This window comes from Tamandua tetradactyla, chromosome 15 (assembly GCF_023851605.1).
Source record: "Tamandua tetradactyla isolate mTamTet1 chromosome 15, mTamTet1.pri, whole genome shotgun sequence".
NCBI classification, from domain to species: Eukaryota; Metazoa; Chordata; class Mammalia; order Pilosa; family Myrmecophagidae; genus Tamandua; species Tamandua tetradactyla.
This window is the reverse complement of record NC_135341.1, coordinates 49,460,785-49,482,342: the sequence shown is the minus strand read 5'-3', so window position 1 is coordinate 49,482,342 and position 21,558 is coordinate 49,460,785. Positions and strand designations below refer to the sequence as shown.

Below are 21,558 nucleotides of genomic sequence, written 5' to 3'. Positions count from 1 at the left end.
GGCATCCAGGCCAGACCCAAAGTGTAGTGCTGTTATCTCAGCCCCAGGGCCTACGCGCTGTCTCTCCTGGGGCTAGGATCACAGATTATGGGGTGGGGCTGTTCTGGGGTAGACTAGCTCTGCTCCCCACTCTAAGGCCTTTTGGGTCCCAGAGACCCAAAGAATTCTAAGGGGAGGGACCTGGGAGAGTTCTATGCCCCGCCTCCCCCATGCACACAGCTAAGAGGGATTAGACTGTGCCAGGCGGGGTGCCCTGCTCCCCTCCTGGCTTCCCAGGGTAGGAAAACCAACGCAGAGAGAGCCTGAGAAGTCTCCAAAGTCACTCAGCCAGTGAGTACTGGGGCTGGAGAGGACCCAGGGTCGCTGGTCTAACCCAACTTCAGGCCCTGGCTTCAGGTCAGAGCCCAGGAAGGGTCCAGACCCCCCACGGAGTCATGCACAGGCCACAAGGACATGTCAACGAAGAGCTGGACACCATTCTAGACAGTGTGACTAGCAGCGAGCAAGGCCCTGCCCAGGGGGGCTTACATTCCAGCCGGGGACACGGACCGTACACACGGATCCAAATCAATAGGGTATCAGGTTCTACACACACTAACAAGGTGAGGGGAAGGGGCGGGTGGCTGGGGCAGAGGACTGTTTAGCTGAGGTGGTCAAGGCCTGAATGTGGGAAAGGAGCAGCCCTGCAAAGACCTGGGCGAGAGGCTTCCAGGCAGAGGTGACAGGAAGGGCAGAGGTCAGGAGGCTAGAATGAGCTTGGTGTCTTCAGGGATAGAAGGAATCTTGTAGCAAGAACAGAGTGAGCAAGGGGAGAGTGATAAGAGGTACAGCCAGGACAGGCAGCTTGGGGTTTTCTTCCAGCTTTAATGAGAAGATCTGAGCAGGAAAGTAGCTTGATCTCATTTACGGTTATTAGATCTTTCTGGCCACTGTGGGAGGATGGAGGGGGCGGGGGAGGTTCAGAGACCCAGCGGGAAGGAGGCTTGTGCCGCCACCAACTGACAAGAGAGGCTGCCCCCCCCCACAGCAGGCAAGAGTCGTGAGAGGCCCGGCCAGGTTCAGGATACATGAGGAGCCACCCGGGGACTGGCCCTGGTGTTGCCGGGGGGGGGGGGGGTGGGGGGGGGGTGGGGGGGGGGGTGGGGTGAGGGAGGGAAAGGTGGGAATCCAGGATGACAACCAGATTCAGGCCTGAGCAACCAGGCGGATGTCGTGCCACTTCATGAGGCTGGGAGGAGGTGGAGCTGAGCGGGGAACCTCAGAAGCCTGATGCGGTGTCACGTGTGGGGTTAGACATGCCAGGGGAGACGTGACCAGACAGAGGAAGAAGCTGGGGCTGGACACTGGGGTGGTTGGGACGCAGGACAGGAGAGACACCTGTGCTCGGTAGTATTTGCAGCCTGGGACTGGAACTTGGAAAGAAATGGGGAAAGAGACAGGAGCAAAGGCCTGACCTCTGTGCCCTCAGAGAAGACCGGAGTGGCCGGTGAGGCAGGGAGAAAGCCGGGGGCGGACATGTGGAGGCCTAGAGAAGAACATGTTCCAAGAAGAAAGGGTAGTCTGCGGGGTCCCTGTCCATTGGGAGAGAAAGCCGAAGACAGAGGGCAGACCCCCAGCTTTGGTGAGAGGGGCACTGGTGACCTCAGAAAGAGACATTTCCAGGGAGCACAGGAACAAAGACCAAGGGGAGTGGACCCAGGAGAGCAGGTGAGATGAGGAAGTGGGGAGAAGTGAATAAACGGAATTTTGCTGGGCACAGGGGCAAAATGAGACAGGGAAACAGGCATGTGCAGGCAGAACTGAACGCACGACATCACACTCAGGGACAGAAAGGCACACTGTCACGTGCGGGGCTTAGACAGGCCCGCTGTGGGGCAGGCACCCCTCCATGCACGCACAGGGGCCCACTAACTCCGTCTGTTGTCCCCCCACCCTGGCACAGCTGACCCCGCTTTCCTGGTATACCCCAACGCTGTGACAGGGACTATTGTTGGGCAAGGACTGGGCACAGCCAAAGGGCTTTGGGGGCCCGCGGACAGGCCTTGGCAGTGTGCTCTTGAAGGGGCTGCCCGCGTGGGCTAGGCCTTGGCTCGGACTCTGGAGTCTAGGGTGCTTTAGTGCCAGCACCTCTCCACCCCCCGCTGCCCCGCCACCAGCAGGCAGGAGGTAAAATGAGGGCCAGGGGCCAGCCCGAGGTGTGGGAGGTACTTTGCCTACAAAGGCTGGACTGGTCTCTCCCACGATGAGTATCAGGGCTCCCTGGGGAGGGCCGTACTGGGCAGCAAGCTCAAACTGTGAGGGGAGAGCAGGAGGGTGTGAGGTGGGTGGAGCTGGGATGCCTAGAGAGAGCCCCGGTCACCTTCCCCCACTTCCTAAAGTCACCTGAGTCTCACAGAGCTGGATGCCACCCCCCACCTTGTTGCTGCTTCCTCTCAAACTGGCTCAAGTGGCCCGGCTGTCTGAGCCCAGCCAGGGCTCCAATCAGGGTGGGGGGCGCCCGCCATCCAGGAGGGCAGAGGGCAGGGGCCCACCCAGGCTCCCGGAGAAGGAAATCATAGCGTATTCCACCCCCACATCTTAGCCCAGCCTAGTCCCCCATCCCCTGCTCTCTTTGGCCTTTGGTGCCAGTGAAGTGAGGCCTGGCACACCCAGCCAAGGCCCTGGGGAGGGAGAGGGCTGGCTCCCAGGCAACTCTGCCAATATTTGTCAACTGACTAACAGACTGACTAAGTCGGATTGTCCAGCCCTCCAAGCTGTGGGTGTGTCCCGCGGGGCAGGAGGCAGGGCTGGGTTACAAGGGGGGTGCGGGGAGGGCAGTGGGCAGAGCCTGGCCCCGTGCCCGGCCCAGCGCTGCCCGCAGGCAGGGCGAAGGCTCCGAGCAGTTCCCAGCAGGTAGGCCTGGCAGAGGGGGCGCGGGCCACAGCGGGGGCAGGGAGGGGGCTCCGGGACACGGGACAGCCGGGGAGTCCGGGGTGGGAGGCTCGGGGCCTGTGCTCACAGGTTCAGGGGCCGGCAAAATGGGGAAGCAGCGAGCAGCCCAACAAGCGAGCGAGCCTGTGGGGGGCAGACAGGCTCTGACTGGAGTGGCCCGAGGGGAAGAACACGGTGGGCTTGGCCATGGGTGGGGACCTCAGCCCCCCACAGACTCCGCGAGCCTGGAGGCCGGGCGCTGCCCCCCCTCCTCCCGCACCTGCAGACAGCGCCCCTCCCCCCTTCCTGGAAGTTGGGCAAAGTACCCTCCCTTGGCCACCCCTTTGCATACACTTAAAGAGGGGGGGAGGGTGCGAGGTGGGGGCGGGGGGGGGGCAGTCAGAGGACAGAAGAGCACCTGGGGAAAGAAGGGGCGCTGAAGGAGAGAAGGGGTGCCTAAGGAATGGAGAAATTGCTGGGGTGGGGGGAGAAGGAGGAGAAAAAGGGACACCCAGGGGGTGAGAAGGGCATCTGGGAAAAGGTGCCGGGGGGAGGGAAGGGCGTACCAGAGCAGGAATTAGACGCTGGGAGTGAAAGGGGCCCCACGTGGAGGGAGCCGGTACGCAGAGAAGAGACAGGGCCTTCCAGGAGAGGAAGAGGATGGCGGCGAGGTGGGGTGGGGGGGGGGGGGTTGCGGTTCTTGGAGAAAGGAAGGAACATTGGAAAAGAGAAGAGAAAATCTGGAGAAGAAAGGGGATGGGGGTGCCTGGGGAAAGACAGGGGCGGCAGGGGAGAAGGGGGGCAACAGAAGAGGAACTGGGTTTCTGAAAGAGGAGGGGGTTCTCCCCCGACCCCCAGTGGAAGGAGCAGTTCCCCGCGGAAGAGAAAGGGACTCCTAGGAGGAAGAAGGGGGGACAGAGGGAGAGGGGGTTCTGCTGGGAGAGAAGGGATATTGGGGAAAGGGAGGAGTTGAGGGGATCGAGGGACACTCTGGGAAAGGAGGGTGCCCCTGGGTGAGAAAGGAAGCACGTGGGGAAAAGAAGGGAGCAAAAGGGCAGGAATGCCCACCCTCTGAGTGTTCCTTCCCTGTCCCCTCCCCCTCCTCCTCCCTCCTGGAAGGCAGCTGGGAGACAGTCCATGTGCATGGGGGTGGGGCCCTCAGGCCCTACGTGCCCAGTGAGGCCAGAGAGCTGGCTCCCCATGCTGGGGCTGGATATTGGGGAACCCTGTCCCCTCCCAGTGAAACTAGCCAAGCCTGGCTGCCACTTTCCTGGATTTCCCTGTCCCACATAGGGTCCTGGTTACCACTGTTCTCTGTGGCTGTTTTTGCAGTTATGTGATCTACATCTCATAGTCCCTATCCATCCCTCTAGTCACTGTCTGCCCCGTGGTCACTGTGACTGCCTTGCCCTGGTTGCTGTCACCGGTCACTGTTTTTGCCACTCAGTATCCCATCGCCTGATTATGGTGTCTGGATTCCACACTGCCTTCACACGTCACTATGCCTATCGCTCGGTGTCATCACACGTTTCCAGCTGCTTAAGGTCATCATTACATGGTCATCGCATCTGCTTGTCACTCTCATCACTGTCACTGTTTGCTGTGTCTGTCCCTTGGGTGTCACTGTCACACCTCTGCCTGTCACTCCATATCACTGCACGGTATCTGCTTATCATTAGGTGTCACCATTAGTCATGGTGTCTAATTCTTGATGTCACCATCACACGGTCACAATGTCTAGCTCATTCTAATGTCGCTGTCATACCAACAGGCTGTCAACCACAGCAGCAGTTCTAGATGCAGTTAGAACACACGGGCACACACACACACACACGTACATACATACACACACGTAGATCCCACTCCCTTCCCCGTTTATGTTCATTCACTAGCTTCTGGGTGCCAGGCAGCTGGGGTCCGGCAGTAAACAAAAGGTGAAAAACCCTGCCCTCAGGAATCTTCTGCTCTAGTAAAGAAGACTGAAACCAGCAACACACATGGTTTCCACAAGGCGTTAGGAGGGGCTGCAACTTCTGGGAAATGAAGTTTAACTCCCAGGCAAGACTCTCTCTCCATCACCCTCCCTGCAGCCTCCTCAGCTGTCATGACTCAGCTCAGGGCAGCCCCTCTCTGCCCCCACCCCACCCCCACACACACTCTCCCACACACTTCCATGGCAACCTTGGCTCTCTTTGAGAGGGCTGGGTGTTTCCCACAGTGTACTGTGAGCTCACCAGGGCTTGGCCCCAGCTTTCAGGGGCGCCAAAGGTGTAAGGAATGTAGGCCTCTCTGTGCCACCTGTCACGCTGGGTCTCTGATTTGGTAACTCTGTATCTCTCCTCTCATGGTGGTCATGCTGCACCAGCAGAGCCAAGGGTGTTCTAACACATCTGGGGCACGGGGATGGGGAGGGAGTTAACACCACACCAGAGCCACCAGGAAGGAGAGATTCAGAATGTGATTCCTGGGTCTCCTGAGCAAAGAAACAAGAACATTACACCTGGCAGGATTTCAATCCATGTAGAAAGAACTTCCATAGTTGAAGGAAGGACCAAACCCACTCCGAGTTTTGAAGGAAAGGTGCAGGACAGCCTCAGATGGTTAGGGGTGAAGAAAAGAGCGGACTCTGACCTGCCCAGATGTACCAAAATTGAGAGCCCCCTTCATCCCCAGCCTCCTCTCCCTCCATGCTTCTCTCCCTGCTCTGAGCAACCTCAGGTGAGCTACGTCCTGTACTCCGAGGCTGTAGCTGTTTGCAGAGTCTGTGCGTATTTGCAGAGTTTAGCCTTCCCTGTTTGGGAATTCTGTCTGGAGTGCCTATGCCTGATTTGCCTGTTCTGCTTGGGTCAGCTATGCCTGTCCCGTGCTTCAGAGTCTGTCCCCATTTCCAGAGACAGTCCTTGTGTGCAGAGTCTGCGGGGCTGCAGAATCTGCTCCTGTTTGCAGAACCTTTGTCTTGTGCACAGAGACTGTGTCTGTCCTGAGACTGAGTCTATTTTCAGAGTCTGTCTTTTTGTCTGAATCTGTATCTCTTTGAACAGCCTATATGATCTTCCTGGGTAGAAACGTTTGCTTGCAGGATTTGTTCCTATGAAGAGTTTATCACTGTCAGGAAGTAGCTGTGTCTATCTGGGAGCACCTGTGTTTTTCTGCAGAGTGCATTTCCATTTGCAGAGCCTATGCCTGCCTGCACACTCTATTCCTAATTCCTTGTGTACCTGGTACCAGAGGCTGTCCCTATTTACAGAATATTTACCCGTATCCAAAGCTCATTCTTTTCTACAAAGCCTGCCCTTATTAGTGGAACCTGGGCTGTCTACAGAATCTAGCCTTGTCTCCAGATCTTGCTGGTGTCTGAGGCATCTGTGCTTGCACACAAAACTGTTTGCCCTGATAGCTCATTTCAGTGGATCCTGTCCCTCTCTGGAGAAGTTGTCACTGTTAATACAGCCTTTCTGTCTGCAGAGCCCATGTGGGCTTGTAAACCTCTCCCTATCTGCAAAGCCTCTGTCTGCATAGCCTGTCTTATCAGAGCCTGAGTCCCTTTGCAGAGATTTTCCCAGCCTGTTCCCATCTCCCTGTATGCTAGATTTGGATCCGTTTGCAGAGGCTATAAAGTCTGACAATGTCTAAAGAATTTTTGTCTGTTTCAGGAAACTGCCTCTGTCTGGGAACTGTTTCTCTGCCTGAAGATGCTATCCCTATTTGCAGGTCCCTGCCTATCTATGTACCAGTCCATATTTGCAGAGTCTGCCTCTCATGAAAACAGCCCCTGTCTTAAGAGTTTTCTCCCATCCACACTTGCAGAGCCTTTTCCAGTCTAGCAAGCTCCACAGAACATAGAACTGTTTGTAGAGATTTTGTCAATATTCGGAATCTTTGTTTTCCCAGCCTCCCTGAATTTTCCTGGGAAAAGTCTATGTCCATTTGCACAGGCTGCCCCTGTACACAGAACTCATCTCTGTCCAAAAAACCTCTGCCTATTGGAGCACTAATGCCCATCTGTGTAGTCCATCCATTTTGCAGTTTGTCCTCATTAGGAAAGCTTTTGCCTGTCTGCAAAACCTGCCCTGTCTTGAATCTGTCCATTTGTAGGGCCTATCCTAGTCCTTAGAGTTCAGCCCTTTTCACATAGGCTTTCTCCATTCCCACTTCCCCCTTTGCAGCCTGCAGAAGCTGTCCGTTTGCAGAACTTGTGCCTGTGTGCATCGCCTATTCCTAACTTAGTTTGGAAGACCAACAGCTATTTGCAGCTCTGTCCTTGTGTGCAGAGCTCATCTTTGTCTATCGGATTCTGTCCCATTTCAAAACCCTGTCCCGCTTTGCAGAACCTATCCCTGTTTGCAGAGTCTGTCCCTCCCTTCAGTAATTATTCCTATTAGCAAAGCTTTTGTCTGTCTGCAGAGAGATTTTCTGGCTCTGGAGAACTAGCTCCATATGCATAACATATCACTATCTACAGAGACTAACCCTGACTGCAGATCCTATGTGCGTCTGCAAAGCTTATTTCTTACGCCCAGACTGTTTGCAGTGGTTGCCCTGTGTTCAAAATCCACCTCTGTCCACGAAGCTCAGCCCTATTTCAAGAGCATAGACAAATTATTTACAAAGCCTCTGTATGTTGGTCTGCAGTGCCTGCTCTGGCTTGATGACATTTGTCTGTTTGCAGAACCCAAGCCTGTTTGCAGAGCCCACCTAATGAAAGTCATAGTCTATGATGAAGGTGCTTTGGAGAGCTGTAGGTGGACCGAGTTCTTGTTTGGAGCCCAGAGTACAGGTTGGCCTCCAGCCTGAGAACTCTGGCTCTCGTTCCTTGTTTCCTTTCTCATCCCACCTATCCCAGGATGGACACTGACAAGAGCCTCCCCACCATCGAGTGCCATAGGGACCTCCACATATGGATCATTGAGGTGAGAGTGATGACCATTCAGCAGAACTGACAGCAAAGCGAGTGGGGTTGTCTCTGAGACCAGGCTTTCTCCACTGTCCCCCACCCGGGGTAGCCTGTAGGGGAGGAGTCTCCTGAGCTGTCACTCTGTACCCTCCTCTCCCAGGACCTGAAGATGGTGCCGGTACCCGAGAGGGCCTATGGGACCTTCTTTGAGGCACACTGCTACATCATCCTCCACGTGAGTCACTTGGAGTCTGTCTGAAGTGACAGGACTGGAGAGTCTGACAGCACAGACATAAGCACCACCCTGAGAAGAGCCCTTTGAGGCCTCTTCACCACTCCTTCCCCCTTCACAATCTCCAGGGTCCATGGAAGCCTTTGCACAATGTCTCCCCCTGGCCCTTGGTACATCCCTCGCCCTCCTCTCTACCCGTGCCTTGGCCCTCCCTGGGTTCCCCTCCCACCTTCTGTTCTCAGTACCCTCCCCCACAGACATACATCTTGGCCTTAGGTCCCCCAGAACCCAAAGTCCACACGGGAGGCATCCAGCGACCTGCACTATTGGGTCGGGAAGTCAGCGAGCATGGAGGAACAAGCTGCTGCGGGAGCCTTCGTGCAGTGCCTCGAAGAGGGGCTGGGCAGCTTGACTGTGCAGCACCGCGAGGCCCAGGGCCACGAGTCCGACTGTTTCCACAGCTACTTCCGCCAGGGAATCATGTGAGTGAGGGGTAGGGGTAACCCGGGGGTGATGGAGTCCATGCTTGGGCTGGGCCAGCCTTGGGGTGACTATTTCTCCCACCTCCTAATGTGGGCAGGTTTTTGTGGTTAACACCTTTATTGAACTACAGTTCACACACTATGCAATTTACCCATTTAAAGTGTACAGTTCAGTATTTTTAGGATATTCAAGGAGTTGTGCAGCCATCAGTACAATCCATTTTAGAATACTTCATCACTCCCCAAAGAGCCCTTATACCCTTTAGTGTTCACTCCCATTTCCACCCAGCCCCATCTTCCCCCTGCTCTAGGCCACCACTAATCTACTTTCTATCTCTAGATGTGCCTATCCTGAGCATTGCCTATAATGAAATTATCCAACGTGGTCTTTTGTGACTGGCTTCTTTCACTTAGCATAATGTTTTCAAGGTTCATTCATGTTGTAGCATGTGTTAGAATTTCATTCCTTTTTATTGCCAAATAATATTCCGTTGTATGGATAATACCACATTTTACTGATCCATCTAATACCAGCTAATGGATGTCTGGTTGTTTCCCCTTCAGGGCTGTTATAAAAAAACACTGCTGTGAACATTCACGTACAAGTTTTTGCGTAGGCATGTTTGCATTTCTTTTGGGTAAAACCTAGGAGTGGATGCTAATATGGTTTCGAGTTTGGTCTTACGTTACTGCGCTCAGGAGAAATGCATCTCTTGCTATAAATGTCTTCAAATAATTTTTGTGTTAATAATTGCAATGGGTAGGGTTGAACCCTGCGAAATTGACAACCATTTCAATTTCATACAGTTGAACCTAGTCCATGTGTGTAGTGTATATATCAACAGGCACACACATATATACGCACCTGCAGAAACGCATGCCACTCCTTATGTGTGTGTACCTACAGATGGCACGCCTCCACACACACATGAATATACATGTCCACTCACACACATATACGCTGCTGCCTGCGTTCCATGCACTGGCATCTACACTCATATGGCTAAACACACTATCCCCTGCATGGATACATGTGTACACGCACATGCATGTGTCCACATCTACACCCACGGATAAGCAAATGCACGCTAAGACCCCCACGTGTGTGCCCATGTGTGTGTACGTGCTTGTATTTAATTTACCCCCACACATGGAATAAGCTAGCACGTGCTTATCCCCCACATGTGAACATGCACATGCCCACATCACATCTGCACTTGTTTCCTGCACGTGGCAGCGTGTGTTCTTAAACAGGCCCCCATTCCCTCAGCTACAGGGAGGGAGGACTAGCCCCTGACCTCAAGCATGTGGAGACCAACATGTACAGCATCCAGCGACTGCTACACATCAAAGCAAGGAAGCACGTGTCTGCCACTGAGGTGAGGATCACCAGGGATGCCACTTGACCCTGGACCTCTGGCCTCAGCCTGGGCTGAGTGTACTGAGAGTAGAGAGAACTGCGGAGGCTCGTGGGGGCAAGGGAGCCTCCTCCGGGGCAACAGGCATCAGGATTCCCAGACGGCCTTTCGAAATGAGGACAGAGAAGGCAGAGCCAGGCTACTGGCCCCACTCTGCCACTGCTCACCTGACCCTCTCTGGTTTCCCCGTCTGCCTCATGGGTCTATTAATAAGCTGGGGAGGTGAGGCAGACACGGTGGCACACCTAGATGGTCTCGGTAAGCAGCACAGTGGGGGCAGCAGGATCGGGGGTGGGTGGCGCACATCCTCACACACATTGTCATTGCCAACCACAGTCACACACGTCGTCTCCCACTGCGCCACTCTAGTCCATATAGCGCCTTTGTGCAAATTAGAACAGGATGCCCGTTACTTTCCTTTGGCAAGAAATTATCATGAAATAGTGACTTAGTTAGAACAAGGCATTTGCTGCCATCTGGCAGGAATTTGGTGTAATGAACTTCCAGGTGTGTGATGCTGCAATGTGAAGGATGACCCTTGCATTCCGCACAGTGCCATCTGCATAGCATATGCCAGCCTGTGACACACTCTCCCACACTGTCTCCCACGGGTCCAGTGACCCTGTATCCCTGGTCAGGCAGGGATGCCATGCAGCCCGACTTTTACTGTTTTGCTAGTGTGATTCTTTCGAGTTCCCCCTTTGACTCTCCAAAGTGTCTCCATTTGGATGATAACTATTCCTCTCCATAGATACACACTGTCCCCCACATAGGCTCACATACACTGTCACACATGAGTGCACACACTTGTTCACATTTCAATCACCCACATATATGTATACATGTGTGTATACACACACATCTACTCACACATCAAAAGGATTTCAAAACCAGTTGTATACCTGTATATATGCGCACATGCACAGCTCCAGGCATGCAGAGAGGAAGAAGTCTCACACTCAGTATTGCAACCTGTGAGAAATGCAACAAAACCTAGAGTCACACATACCTAGAAACACACATAGCCTCACCTATATACACTGGCATGGGTGCATGGCTGCACACCATGGCAGGTGCTGTCACAGTCATATATAATCCACTTGCACAGAGCTCCCAGCACACATAGTGTTACAGCCCAGCTGTGCTCATGCAAGAAGGGAGAAGGGAGAAGGGATGATCTCCCTGGGCTTGCTGCTAGTGGTGCTATCTTCCTCCCTGCCGCCCCTCCCCACCCCACCCCGGCTCTGGCAGGTGCAACTCTCCTGGAAAAGCTTTAATAAGGGCGACATCTTCCTGCTGGACCTGGGCAAGGTGATGATCCAGTGGAATGGACCCAAAGCCAGCACTGCTGAGAAGGCACGGGTCAGTGTCTGCCCGGGGAACTAGGGGTGCTGGTCTCTGGGAGGAGGTGGTCTTCCAGGTTCCCATCCTCCAGCCACCCCGGAAGGGGTATGGGCTTGGCTCAATCTCACAACTGAGAAGCACCTATTAGGTGGTAGCTGAGACCGACCCCACACCGGTGGTGCCCCTGGATGCCACCAGCCCAGTGTCGGGGTGCTGAGCAGTAACGAGGTTCTGGGCTGGACCGTCTGAGGGTAAGGGGGGGACCCACTGCCAAAGCCCTGACTGCCACATCTCCCTCTGCAGGGGCTGGCCCTGACCTGCAGCATCCGGGACAGGGAGCGTGGTGGTCGTGCACAGGTTGGCGTGGTGGACGACGAGGTCCAGGCCACAGACCTCGTGCAGATCATGGAGGCCGTGCTGGGCAGCAGAGTGGGCAGCCTGCACGTTGCCAAGCCCTACCCATATATTAATCAGCTGCAGAAGGCCAATATTCGCCTCTACCAGTAAGCAGACCTGGGGTGGGCTGGGTGGGTGGGACAAGCCACGTTCACATGTCCATCATTACTGCAGTACACCACGCCTCTAGAAAGCCCTCCAGAAATTGCCCGTGGGTTTCTGGGGCAGTCCACATGGGATCTTGGGCTCAGCCTATACTCTCGCATGGCTGGCTGCCTGGCTGATAGACCCATGTACAAACAGGGAAACTGAGGCCTAGGGAGAGGGCTAGGGAGCCACAGTCAGGACCGCAGTTCAGGGCCCCAATCTCCAGGCCCTCTGCTTCAGGAGGGTACAGTGGGCAAGGGGCTGAGCTGCCCACACCTGGCTGCCTGTCCTCTAGTGTCTACGAGAAGGGTGAGGACCTGGTGGTCCTGGAGTTGGCGACCGCCCCACTGACCCAGGACCTACTGCAAGAAGAGGTGAGGCAGGCCTGGCCCCACCTACCCCCACCCCATCCCATCCCACAACCCCAGCCCAGTCTGGACCAGCTATTGACCAGCCCACTTTTGTTCCCAGGTCTGCCACATCCTGGACCAGGGTGGCTTCAAGATCTACGTGTGGCTGGGACGCTTGTCCAGCCTCCAGGAGAAAAAGGCTGCCTTTACCCGGGCTGCGGTGAGGCCCTGGACCCCTGAGAGGGGCCTGACCGGGGCTGAAGGGAGGCAGCTGTGCTCTGGGTTTTGAGGGGGGAGGCAGCTCTGCCCTGAAGAGTAAGGTGTGTGACAGTCCTGCCTGGGGATCTGATAGGGGGTAGCCCTGCCTGGGGGTCTGAGGAAGGAAGCGCCCGACCCTGGAGTCTGAAGGGAGGAAAGGTAGTTCCGCCCTGGGGGCCCTGCTGAAGGAGACTCGAGCCTGCCCTAGGGTCTGAGTGGGGAGCCAGCACAGCCCCGTCTGAAGGAGACACAGCTCGGCCCAGGGGTCTGACGAGGAGGAAAGGGCCCCTCTCTGGGGTGCTGAGGGGGATGTGGCGTGCGTTGAGGTGTGAGGGCGTTGCGCTGGGTCCCCCTCCTTTCTGGGTGGGGACGCAGGGCTCTGCCTGGAGTCTGAGGAAGAGTAGGACCAGCCCCTCCCCAAGCCCTGACTCAGAGCCCCTGCCTACCCTCACCGCCCTCGGAAAGGTGGGAGTGAGGACTCAGCCCTTTAGGTGGGATGTGAGCTCCGTGGGTTACCGCTGCCGGGGGCCCCGAGGCCGGCCGGAGTCCCCACGGGCGCTCCCGCCCCAGACCTGACAGAGCCTCCGCCCCAGGGCTTCATCCAGGCCAAGGGCTACCCCAACTACACCAACGTGGAGGTGGTGAACGACGGCGCCGAGCCGGTCGCGTTCAAACAGCTCTTCCGGACGTGGACCCCGGAGCAGGACAAGAGCAAGAAAGCCTGCGGGACGGGTCAGCGGCGCTGGGGGCCTGGAGGGGGCGGGGCCAGGGCGGGGCCGGACGCTCGGCGGGCGGGGCGGGCGGGGCGAGTGGGCGGGGCGGGGGCGGGGACCGAGGGCGCCACTAAAGCGCTCTGCCCCACCCGCAGGTAAATTGATGCAGGTGCAGCTGAACGTGGCCAAGCTGCACAACCAGCCTGAGCTAGCCGCTCAGCTCAGGATGGTGGACGACGGCTTTGGGAAGGTGGAGGTGAGGGGCGCTGGTTCCCCGGGGGAAGATGGGCACACATCTTTGCCTTCAGGTGAAGGGCATGGCTGCTACCTAAAGTGACCCAAGTACAACCAGGTGCACATCTGCACGCAATCAGGGACACGTGTACATATACATAGACCCTCCTGACTGGCCACTTATACACACAGTCACACCTAATCATACACAGCCACAGCCACCCGCTCACAGAACATTCCCAGGCACACAACAGGACACTTTACGCCCTGTTACCTATGGATGACACAGTCATAGACACAATCACCTAGACATACATACTCACACCTTGTGATTGCACATAATTACAGACACCCAGACACACCCAATCACAGCTACATAAACAACTGCCCGCATGTAATTGTACAAACTCTACATCACACACAATCAGCTACACACAACCATCAACCTACAGGAACTCACCAACATGGACACACAGTCACACACTGTCAACCACTCACTCGGTGGCCTGGGAGATACAGGGCTTAGGAGCCACTTCTAGGCTCCATACAGGGCAGGGTTGCGTCTTGGCTTCTTGGGTGACCCTGGACCCAGGCCTTTGATTCCTTTGGGCCTCACTTTTGTTTTTATTATCTGTAAATGAGAGCAAAAGGTGTGGTCCCATCTGGCCACAGAGCTAGTGTAGGAATGCTGTGAAAGTACAGGGTCAGCAGTGCTGAGCCCATGTGAGGGGTCTCAGTTCTCGAGGTAGGTCAAAAAGATCAGAGAGAATACCGTTTCTCCAAGGTTTCCTCCTGCGTTTGCCCTAACATGGGTGGATGGTGGCCGTGTGTGTGGGGACACAGAGAAAGGAGGAGATGGGGTGAGGGAGAACAGGGAAAGAGAGGAGGAGGTGAAGGGGGTAATTGAGGGTGAGGGAATGATGGGGTACCCAGTGAGAGACAGAGAGGGGCAGGGAGGGAGATAGAAAGGGGGAGACAGGGAGGGGGGGGGAGGTGAGCGAGGGAGGGAGAGCTCTGTAACCCCAGGCTCCAAGCACAAAGGCAGGAGGGGATGCCTCTGAGCAGACAAAGGACAGGTAGTAGAGGGAGCCCTGGCTGCCAGGTGGGTGGCGCCTGCAGGTAGTCTGTGGTCAGGGCCAGCCCCTTCTGCAAAAAAAAAAAAAAAAACATTCTGGATGTTCTGATCTGGAGGAGACCTTCAGGCTCTGTGTGGACAAAGGATGCCCAGTGATTGTTTTCTGCCAGGTTGAGGTGCAAGGTGGGTGGGCTACCCCCATATTACAGCTCAGAAAGGTCTCTCTGCCAACATGGAGCAGAGTATGGGGATTTGCCTGGCTCCAGTGCCCAAACTCTACTTCTTACACAAACAAGATACCGTACTGACCAGCGTGAGGAAGCATTTTCCTTTCTGTCTTTGAATAGACCTTGCTTAAAAAAGAGATTTTTTTTTCCAAGAGCCCATTAGTCCTTGCTTCCTGCCTAGCTTCCAGGCTGGAATCTTCTAGGGCCTGTCTGCCCCTAACCAGGGCTGTGGTTGGTAGTGTCAGGGCTGGGAGTGGCAAGTGGCTGGGGCCGAGCCAACAGTTGGCAGCTTCTGGAGTTCTCAACCACTTGTGTATTCCACGCACCGCACAGAAACTCAGAGTCCTGCCTGGGAGCAGGCTGGCCCAAGCGTGCTGGGTTCCGCGGGTCCTGGGGAGGAGGGTCACCTGCAGATCCTTGCACCAGTCCAACACGAAGCACAGGGTGGGCGCAGAGGTGGGGGTGAGCCTTTGCCTGCATAGACGGTGAAAGACTTGGGGAGCCATCCTGGCTGGATGCAGGGTGGGCAGGCTGGTCTGGGTGGAGGAGCCGCCTGTGCCCCTGGGTTCCCTTCCCCCCTCCAGGTGTGGTGCATCCAGGACTTATGCAGGCAGCCTGTGGACCCCAAGCATCATGCACAGCTGTGCTCAGGCAACTGCTACCTTGTCCTCTACACGTACCAGAAGCTCGGCCACGTCCAGTACCTCCTGTACCTGTGGCAGGTGTGCTGGGCTGAGGGGAGTGGCAGGTACCTAAAGCCGTAGAGCTGAGGTGCTGAGAGTGGGCAGCTGGGCCCGGCCCTCACCACCCCTGTCTGTAGGGCCAGCAGGCCACTCCAGACAAGATCAGGACGCTGAGCAGCCACGCCAAGGAGCTGGACCTCCTGCACCATGGGGCCCTGGTGCAGGAGCATGTGAACATGGGCAGCGAACCCCCCCACTTCCTCGCCATCTTCCAGGGCCAGCTGGTGGTCTTCCAGGTAGGGCCCACCTTGCCTCTGGGACCCTCACATACATGCTTAGTACCTTCCCTTCAGGCCTGGGGCCCAGCTTACCACCCTCTGGTTTCTGGGGGCGTAGCTGAAGCCCAGGATCTCCAAAGGTGGCCCCTGTCCAGATTTCCTTCTTCAGCCCCCAGAGCTGGGCACAGCGCAGGAGCACAGGCAAGGAAGTTGGATCAAAGGGAAACCAAGCCTGGGGTCACACAACTCACTTTCCACATCCAAGGCTGGGGAGCCATGTCCTGACCTCTCTTTTAGAAAGAGCCTGACTCCCTATCCTAGGCTGCACACTCAGGGTCCAGAGGTCAGTGGTGGCTTAAAGCAAGGGTCCCTTTGTCCCTGAGGTAGTACATCCCACCCCTGAGAGCCTGAGGCCCAGCTCTCTTGCAGGGGGGTCCTGGGCCCAATGGGAAGGGGCAGCCAGCCACGAGGCTCTTCCATGTGCAAGGCACCGAAAGTCACAACACCAAGACCACAGAAGTGCCAGCCCGTGCCTCATCCCTCAACTCCAGTGACATCTTCTTGCTGATCACAGACAGCATCTGCTACCTCTGGTTTGGAAAGGTACCCCCAGCCCTCACCACTCATCTCACACGGGGGGCAGTGCTGCCAGGCCGGGATGGATCCACTTCACAGAGGATGTATGGGGTAGGGGGAGGTGGGGACAGAGAGTGCGCAGTGTCCCCTCTGGACCTCAGGGGATGTTGCAAAGTGACAAGTGGGCCTGAAAGTCCATGGGTCAGAGCCAGGCCAAGCCCAAGCTGCCTCTCCCCCTTCCCCTCCTTCCTGCCATGAGCAGGAGGCATGTCCCTTCCCATATCTCTTGAGGAAAGGGGGAGAGGTCAGTTCCAGTTTCACCAGAGTTTTTTCTGAGCATCAGCCTAACCATGTATGACCCTCAAACCTGGAGATCCACCGTGCCTTGCTGTAGACCTGTGATTTCGCAGCCGGTTCCCTACTCTCCCACTGCTCAGATGGGGAGGCTGAGGCCTGGAAAGGGAATGAAGAGAGATCCTTGGCTCATGCCCCTCCCTGAGCTTAGGGTCCCCTGCTACTCAGGCCCGCAGTCAGTGAGGGGTGTGTGCCTAGAGGTGGAGACCCTCTCCCTCCGGGGTCTATCCTGCTCTTTGCCTGCCAGGGCTGCAGTGGGGACCAGCGTGAGATGGCACGGACGGTGACCACGGCCATCTCCAAGAAGAACAAGGAGACGGTGCTGGAGGGCCAGGAGCCCCTCTGCTTCTGGGAGGCCCTGGGGGGCCGGGCTCCCTACCCCAGCAACAAGAGGTAACCGGCGTGCGACGAGCAGGGAGTGTTTCCCTTACACAGAGGAAGAAACTGACTCCGAGAGGGTGAATAACTAATTTAGGGTCACACAGAGCTCTTGAGAGGCAAGGCTAGAGCCCCAGATTTCGGCTCACCTCCAGGGACTCTCGGGGGCCTTCCCCCCTGGCCCCCAGTAACTTGGGTCAGGAAGATGCCAGAGACAGCAAGGGCAGTGACACCCTCTGTTGGCTGAATCTGGTCCCTGCATTGCTCTCAAGGGGACACCTGCCTTTCCGCAATCACACAGTCCTCAGGGCTCGTTTGTGTCCAGGTGTGTGCATACAGTGTAATATGATGTGTGGGTATCCAGCACGTGTGGAGTGTGCAAGAACGGAATGTATCCGGTATGTATGTGTGCATGTGTGTGTGGCATGTAAATGGACAGGATGTATATAGGAGGTGGGAGCAGAGTGAGGTCCCAAAGGGAGGAGGTAGCTGATTTCCAGACCACTTTTCGTGAGCCTGGGGACCTGGGTTATTCACAGGACCCCCTCCTGGAAGTCGCCTAAGTTTATTTCCTCTCTCCCAGCCTAACCTTCCTCTGTGGCCTCCTGCCTGGCCCCTTCCATCCCAGGGAGCATGGGGCCCCAACTCAGGTCCTCCCCACTAAGCCAGCTGTCCTCCTCCCCAGTATCCACTTCTGGGGAAATTCACAGGGTGGCTGCGTCACAGCTGGCTAAAACTAGTTAGATGGCCAAACCTGTTTTCCCCACTGACTGAAGGGGTCACCGAGGCCCAGAGAGAGGCAGGGTGCACCTGGAGTCAGTCGTGGGGTGGGGGGAGCTGGGAGCAGGACCTGTGAGGGCCCATCACCAGAAGCAGTTGCTTCCCAGTCCCCGGGGTGGGGTCCCGGGTGCTGAGGGCCAGTGTGGCCCCCGCTGGTGAGAGGCAGCAGCACTCTGCTCCCCTCACGGCCCTGCTGCCTACCCTGGCCAGGCTCCCCGAGGAGGTCTCAAGTTTCCAGCCACGACTGTTTGAGTGCTCCAGCCAGGAGGGCTGCCTGGTCCTCACGGAAATGATGTTCTTCAGCCAAGAGGACTTGGACAAGTATGACATCATGCTGTTGGACACCTGGGAGGAGGTAAGGCCCGCCTGCCTGGCCAGGGCATGAGCCGGGGTGTGTCTGTATTTGTGTGTCCAGGTAACTGGGCGTGGGTGGGTGTGGCTGCCTGTGTGTATTTAGCCATGTGACTCTGTCCGTAAGGCGGTGCGTGAGTCCGTGGCAGTGTGTGAGCGACTGGATGGCTATGTGTATAGCACTGTGAGTGGTTGTGGGCTGGTGTGACTGAAGATGTGGGGCCAGGGATGAGTTGGTGTCGTGCTGCGTATGGGAGAGTGCAGGAGCCTCTGCGTGTTTGGAACTCGTGTGTGATCTTTGACCATTTCTGTGATTGTGTGCACCTCTGTGTGCCTTAGGTGTGCCTTAGGTGACTCCAGGTGACTGCGCACCTGTGGCTGAATGTGTGTCAGTGTCATGCGAGTGGCTATAGTTGAACGATGGTGGATGCCTTTGCGGGGCCTTGGATGATACTGAGTGGCTGTACATTTTCTCTTGTGTAAATGGCTAGGTGTTCGAGACCCGACTGTTTCGATGCCTGTGTGACTGTGACTGGCAGTTTGGTTAGACTCGTGTGTGTATATGTGTGTGTGACTGTGTGACTGCCTCGCTGTAGGTGTGAATGACTGGTTGTCTTCCCGTTTATATTATGATTCTGTGTGACTGTTTTTTGAGGGGTTGTAGTTTCTGTGAGGTCGTCTGAGAGTGCACAGCTGTGTACCTGAGTGCGATGGTGTTTATGTGCCACCGTGTGTGGCTGTGCAACTGTGGATGACAGTGTGGGACTGTGGGACTTGCCGACTGGCCGTGTGGATGACCGCTGCTGTGTAGCTGTGATAACTGTGTACCTCTGTGTCGCTGTGTATGTGGGGAGCTGTCCGTGACTCTGCGGTGATGAGGCATGCGGGCGCCCCAGCCCACTCAGAGTGAAAGCGAAGCGCTTCCTGCAGCCCGAGGCCCTGCGTGACCTGGCCGGCCCTAGCTCTCTTACCCCTTTTCTTCTCACTCTCCTTGCGTGCTCTGCTCCAGCCACAGCCACCTCCCCGCTGTTTCCAGAAGGTGCCGGGCACTCCCGCCTGGACCTTTCCGTGGCGGTCTCCTCTGGTTAGAACATGATCCCCCCAGACATAAACATCATTTATTCCCACACCCTCAGACCTTTACTAAAATGTCATCTCAGTGAGGCTCTCCCTGACCTAATTTTTTTAAATTATTTTTTGTTGGTATGTATTATATATTCACATACCATGTAATCATCCAAAGTGTGCAATCGTTGGTGAACAGTATCCTCATAGAGCTGTGCATTTATCATCACAAACAACTTTTTTTCATTTTTTGTGAAAAATAACACATATGTCCCTGACCCTAATTTAAGATTGCAATATCCTTACCTCTACCAGTCTCCTTGCCTCTTTCCCTGCCTTAATTTTCTCCATCTGATATACTACATGTTTTACTCATTTATTGGCTCACTTTTATGTCTTCCCCCATAAAATGAAAGCTCTTCAGGGACGGGGATTTTTGGTCCTTTTTTTTTTTTACATTGATGAATTCCCCAATGTCTAGTACAGTGCCTGGTATATGGTAGTGCTCAACAAACATTTTAGAACACAGTAAGCGTTCAGAATAAATGCCCACAGTGGGATGGGTATAGCCACCTGCCATGTGTATCTGGTTGGCTGGAGATATGGGGGTGGGGGAAGGGGGGTGGCTCTAAGACCATCTGATGGGCAGGGGTGGGGAAGAGGTGGTGGGCTCCGGGCAGCCCCTCCACCCATCCCATCTGCGGCCCAGATTTTCCTGTGGCTCGGGGAAGCTGCAAGCGAGTGGAAGGAGGAGGCAGTGGCTTGGGGTCGGGAGTACCTGAGGACCCATCCAGCAGGGAGGAACCCAGCCATGCCCATCGTGCTGGTCAAGCAAGGACACGAGCCTCCCACCTTCACTGGATGGTTCCAGGCCTGGGACCCCTACAAGTGGACTGTGAGGCCTGAACCCCCAGCCCACCCTAATCCTGGGAAGAGAGGGAGGGGGCACTGCCCTGCCTGGGACTCTCCAGTGTGTGTGTAGGAGGCCTGGCCTTCACAAGAGGCCCTGTCCTGGGTCCCATAAGTGCCCCCATTCCTGCCCCACCCTGATACTTGCCCTGATTTTTGTCCCCCAGAACAGCCAGTCCTATGCAGAGGAGGTGGAGGGCAGCATGGGAGAAGTATCTGCCATGTCCAGGATAACAGCGGTGATTACTGGGACCTCCTGGGCTTCCCCCCACGGTGGTCAGCGCACTAGGCTCCAAGGGTACAATCTAGCATGGGCAGAGGAAAGGGCCAGGGCCTGTAGGTGGGAGGGGTTACGATGGGCCAGTGGGGTCAGCATGGTACCCCCATGGGCTGCCCGTCCCCCCTTTTCCCCAGCCTGAGACCCCTCTCTGGGCAGGAAGTCAACCACTTCCAGCTTTCCCACTGGCCGGCCGATGGCAGGACAGGCCCCGTGGCCTTGCAGGCCCTCAAGGGCTCCCAGGAAAGCTCAGAGAATGAGCTGGAACTGGGCCCCAAGGTGGGCAGCAGTAGCACCAGCACCAGCACCAGCACCAGCACCAGCAGCTGCTACAGCAGCACCAGCTCTGTGATCAATGGCGGCCTGCCCCGAGAGCAGCTGATGCACCAGGCTGCAGAGGACCTGCCGGAGGGCGTAGACCCAGCCCGCAAGGAGGTGAGTGCCCGAGACCCCCTGCCACTCACTGCCCCAGCACAAATGCATCTAAAGGCCCAAGGGGTGGCCCACAGATGGTGAGGTTTCAGGCAATGGGCAGGCTGCCTGGGGAGATGTGTGTTTTGGGAGGTGGGAGTGGGAGGGGTGGGCAGGCAGGCAGATGTGGGAGACTCTTGGGTGCTGGGATGACAGTCTGGGTAGGACAGAATTCTGGGCTCAGATGACACCCCTCTCCCTGTACCCACCTCCCACCCCCACCCCCAGTTCTATCTCTCAGACTCCGACTTCCAAGATATCTTTGGGAAATCCAAGGAGAAATTTTACAGCATGGCCAAGTGGAAGCAGCAGCAGGAGAAAAAGCAGCTCGGCTTCTTCTGAAGAAAGGCCCCTTGTCTGCCAGTGGCACCCGCATGGCCAAGCCCCCTGCCAGAACCTACACAGACCTGAGCCCCTGGGGAGACTGTGCACAACCCCCACTCAGAGGCTCCTGGGTCACATCCCCGCCTTTTTCAATAAAAGCTTGTGGCCCCACACAAGGTGTGGTGTGTATGGTTTCAAGCCTAGATCACTGGGTGTGTCCACATTTCAGGAGGCGGGGCCCCCAGGGCCAGGAGTAGCTGTAGCGTCCAGAGAAGGACAGAGCTGAACTCTGTACCCTCCTCCCTGAAGGGGTTTGTTTCTAGCTAGTCTCTCCCGCCCCAGGACATCTGAGTATGGGGAAGGTGGGAGCAGGGCATTGGGGTATTGGAAGTCCAGCGCTCTGAAACACACACACAGATACACACACACATA

General features: G+C 56.1%; 1 protein-coding gene across 5 annotated transcripts; it reads left to right on the top strand.

Moving 5' to 3' along the window:
- Positions 1 to 230: 230 nt before the first annotated feature.
- Positions 231 to 21,302, top strand: VILL (villin like). Of its 5 annotated transcripts, none has more exons than XM_077129811.1 (21): positions 231 to 602; positions 7,754 to 7,820; positions 7,965 to 8,039; positions 8,313 to 8,518; positions 9,789 to 9,897; positions 11,188 to 11,298; positions 11,584 to 11,783; positions 12,119 to 12,197; positions 12,295 to 12,393; positions 13,025 to 13,163; positions 13,300 to 13,400; positions 15,265 to 15,402; positions 15,501 to 15,659; positions 15,811 to 15,984; positions 16,071 to 16,244; positions 16,819 to 16,964; positions 17,940 to 18,084; positions 19,855 to 20,040; positions 20,222 to 20,293; positions 20,491 to 20,766; positions 21,031 to 21,302. In XM_077129811.1, exons 2-21 carry the CDS (start codon positions 7,755 to 7,757, stop codon positions 21,142 to 21,144), a joined length of 2,769 nt encoding a protein of 922 aa, XP_076985926.1. In that variant the 5' UTR covers positions 231 to 602; position 7,754; the 3' UTR covers positions 21,145 to 21,302. The 5 variants fall into 5 exon arrangements, with proteins under 5 accessions (XP_076985926.1, XP_076985927.1, XP_076985923.1 ...); XM_077129812.1 differs by lacking the exon at positions 231 to 602 and adding an exon at positions 2,704 to 2,892 and having other exon boundaries at positions 9,795 to 9,897; XM_077129808.1 differs by lacking the exon at positions 231 to 602 and adding an exon at positions 2,704 to 2,892.
- The last annotated feature ends 256 nt before the right edge of the window (positions 21,303 to 21,558 follow it).

Coding starts and splice junctions, on each gene's coding strand:
- VILL (XM_077129811.1), top strand. CDS start 7,755: ATGGACACTGACAAGAGCCTCCCCACCATCGAGTGCCATAGGGACCTC. Junction 8,519..9,788: donor TACTTCCGCCAGGGAATCAT/GTGAGTGAGGGG, acceptor CCATTCCCTCAG/CTACAGGGAGGGAGGACTAG. Junction 16,245..16,818: donor GCTACCTCTGGTTTGGAAAG/GTACCCCCAGCC, acceptor TTTGCCTGCCAG/GGCTGCAGTGGGGACCAGCG.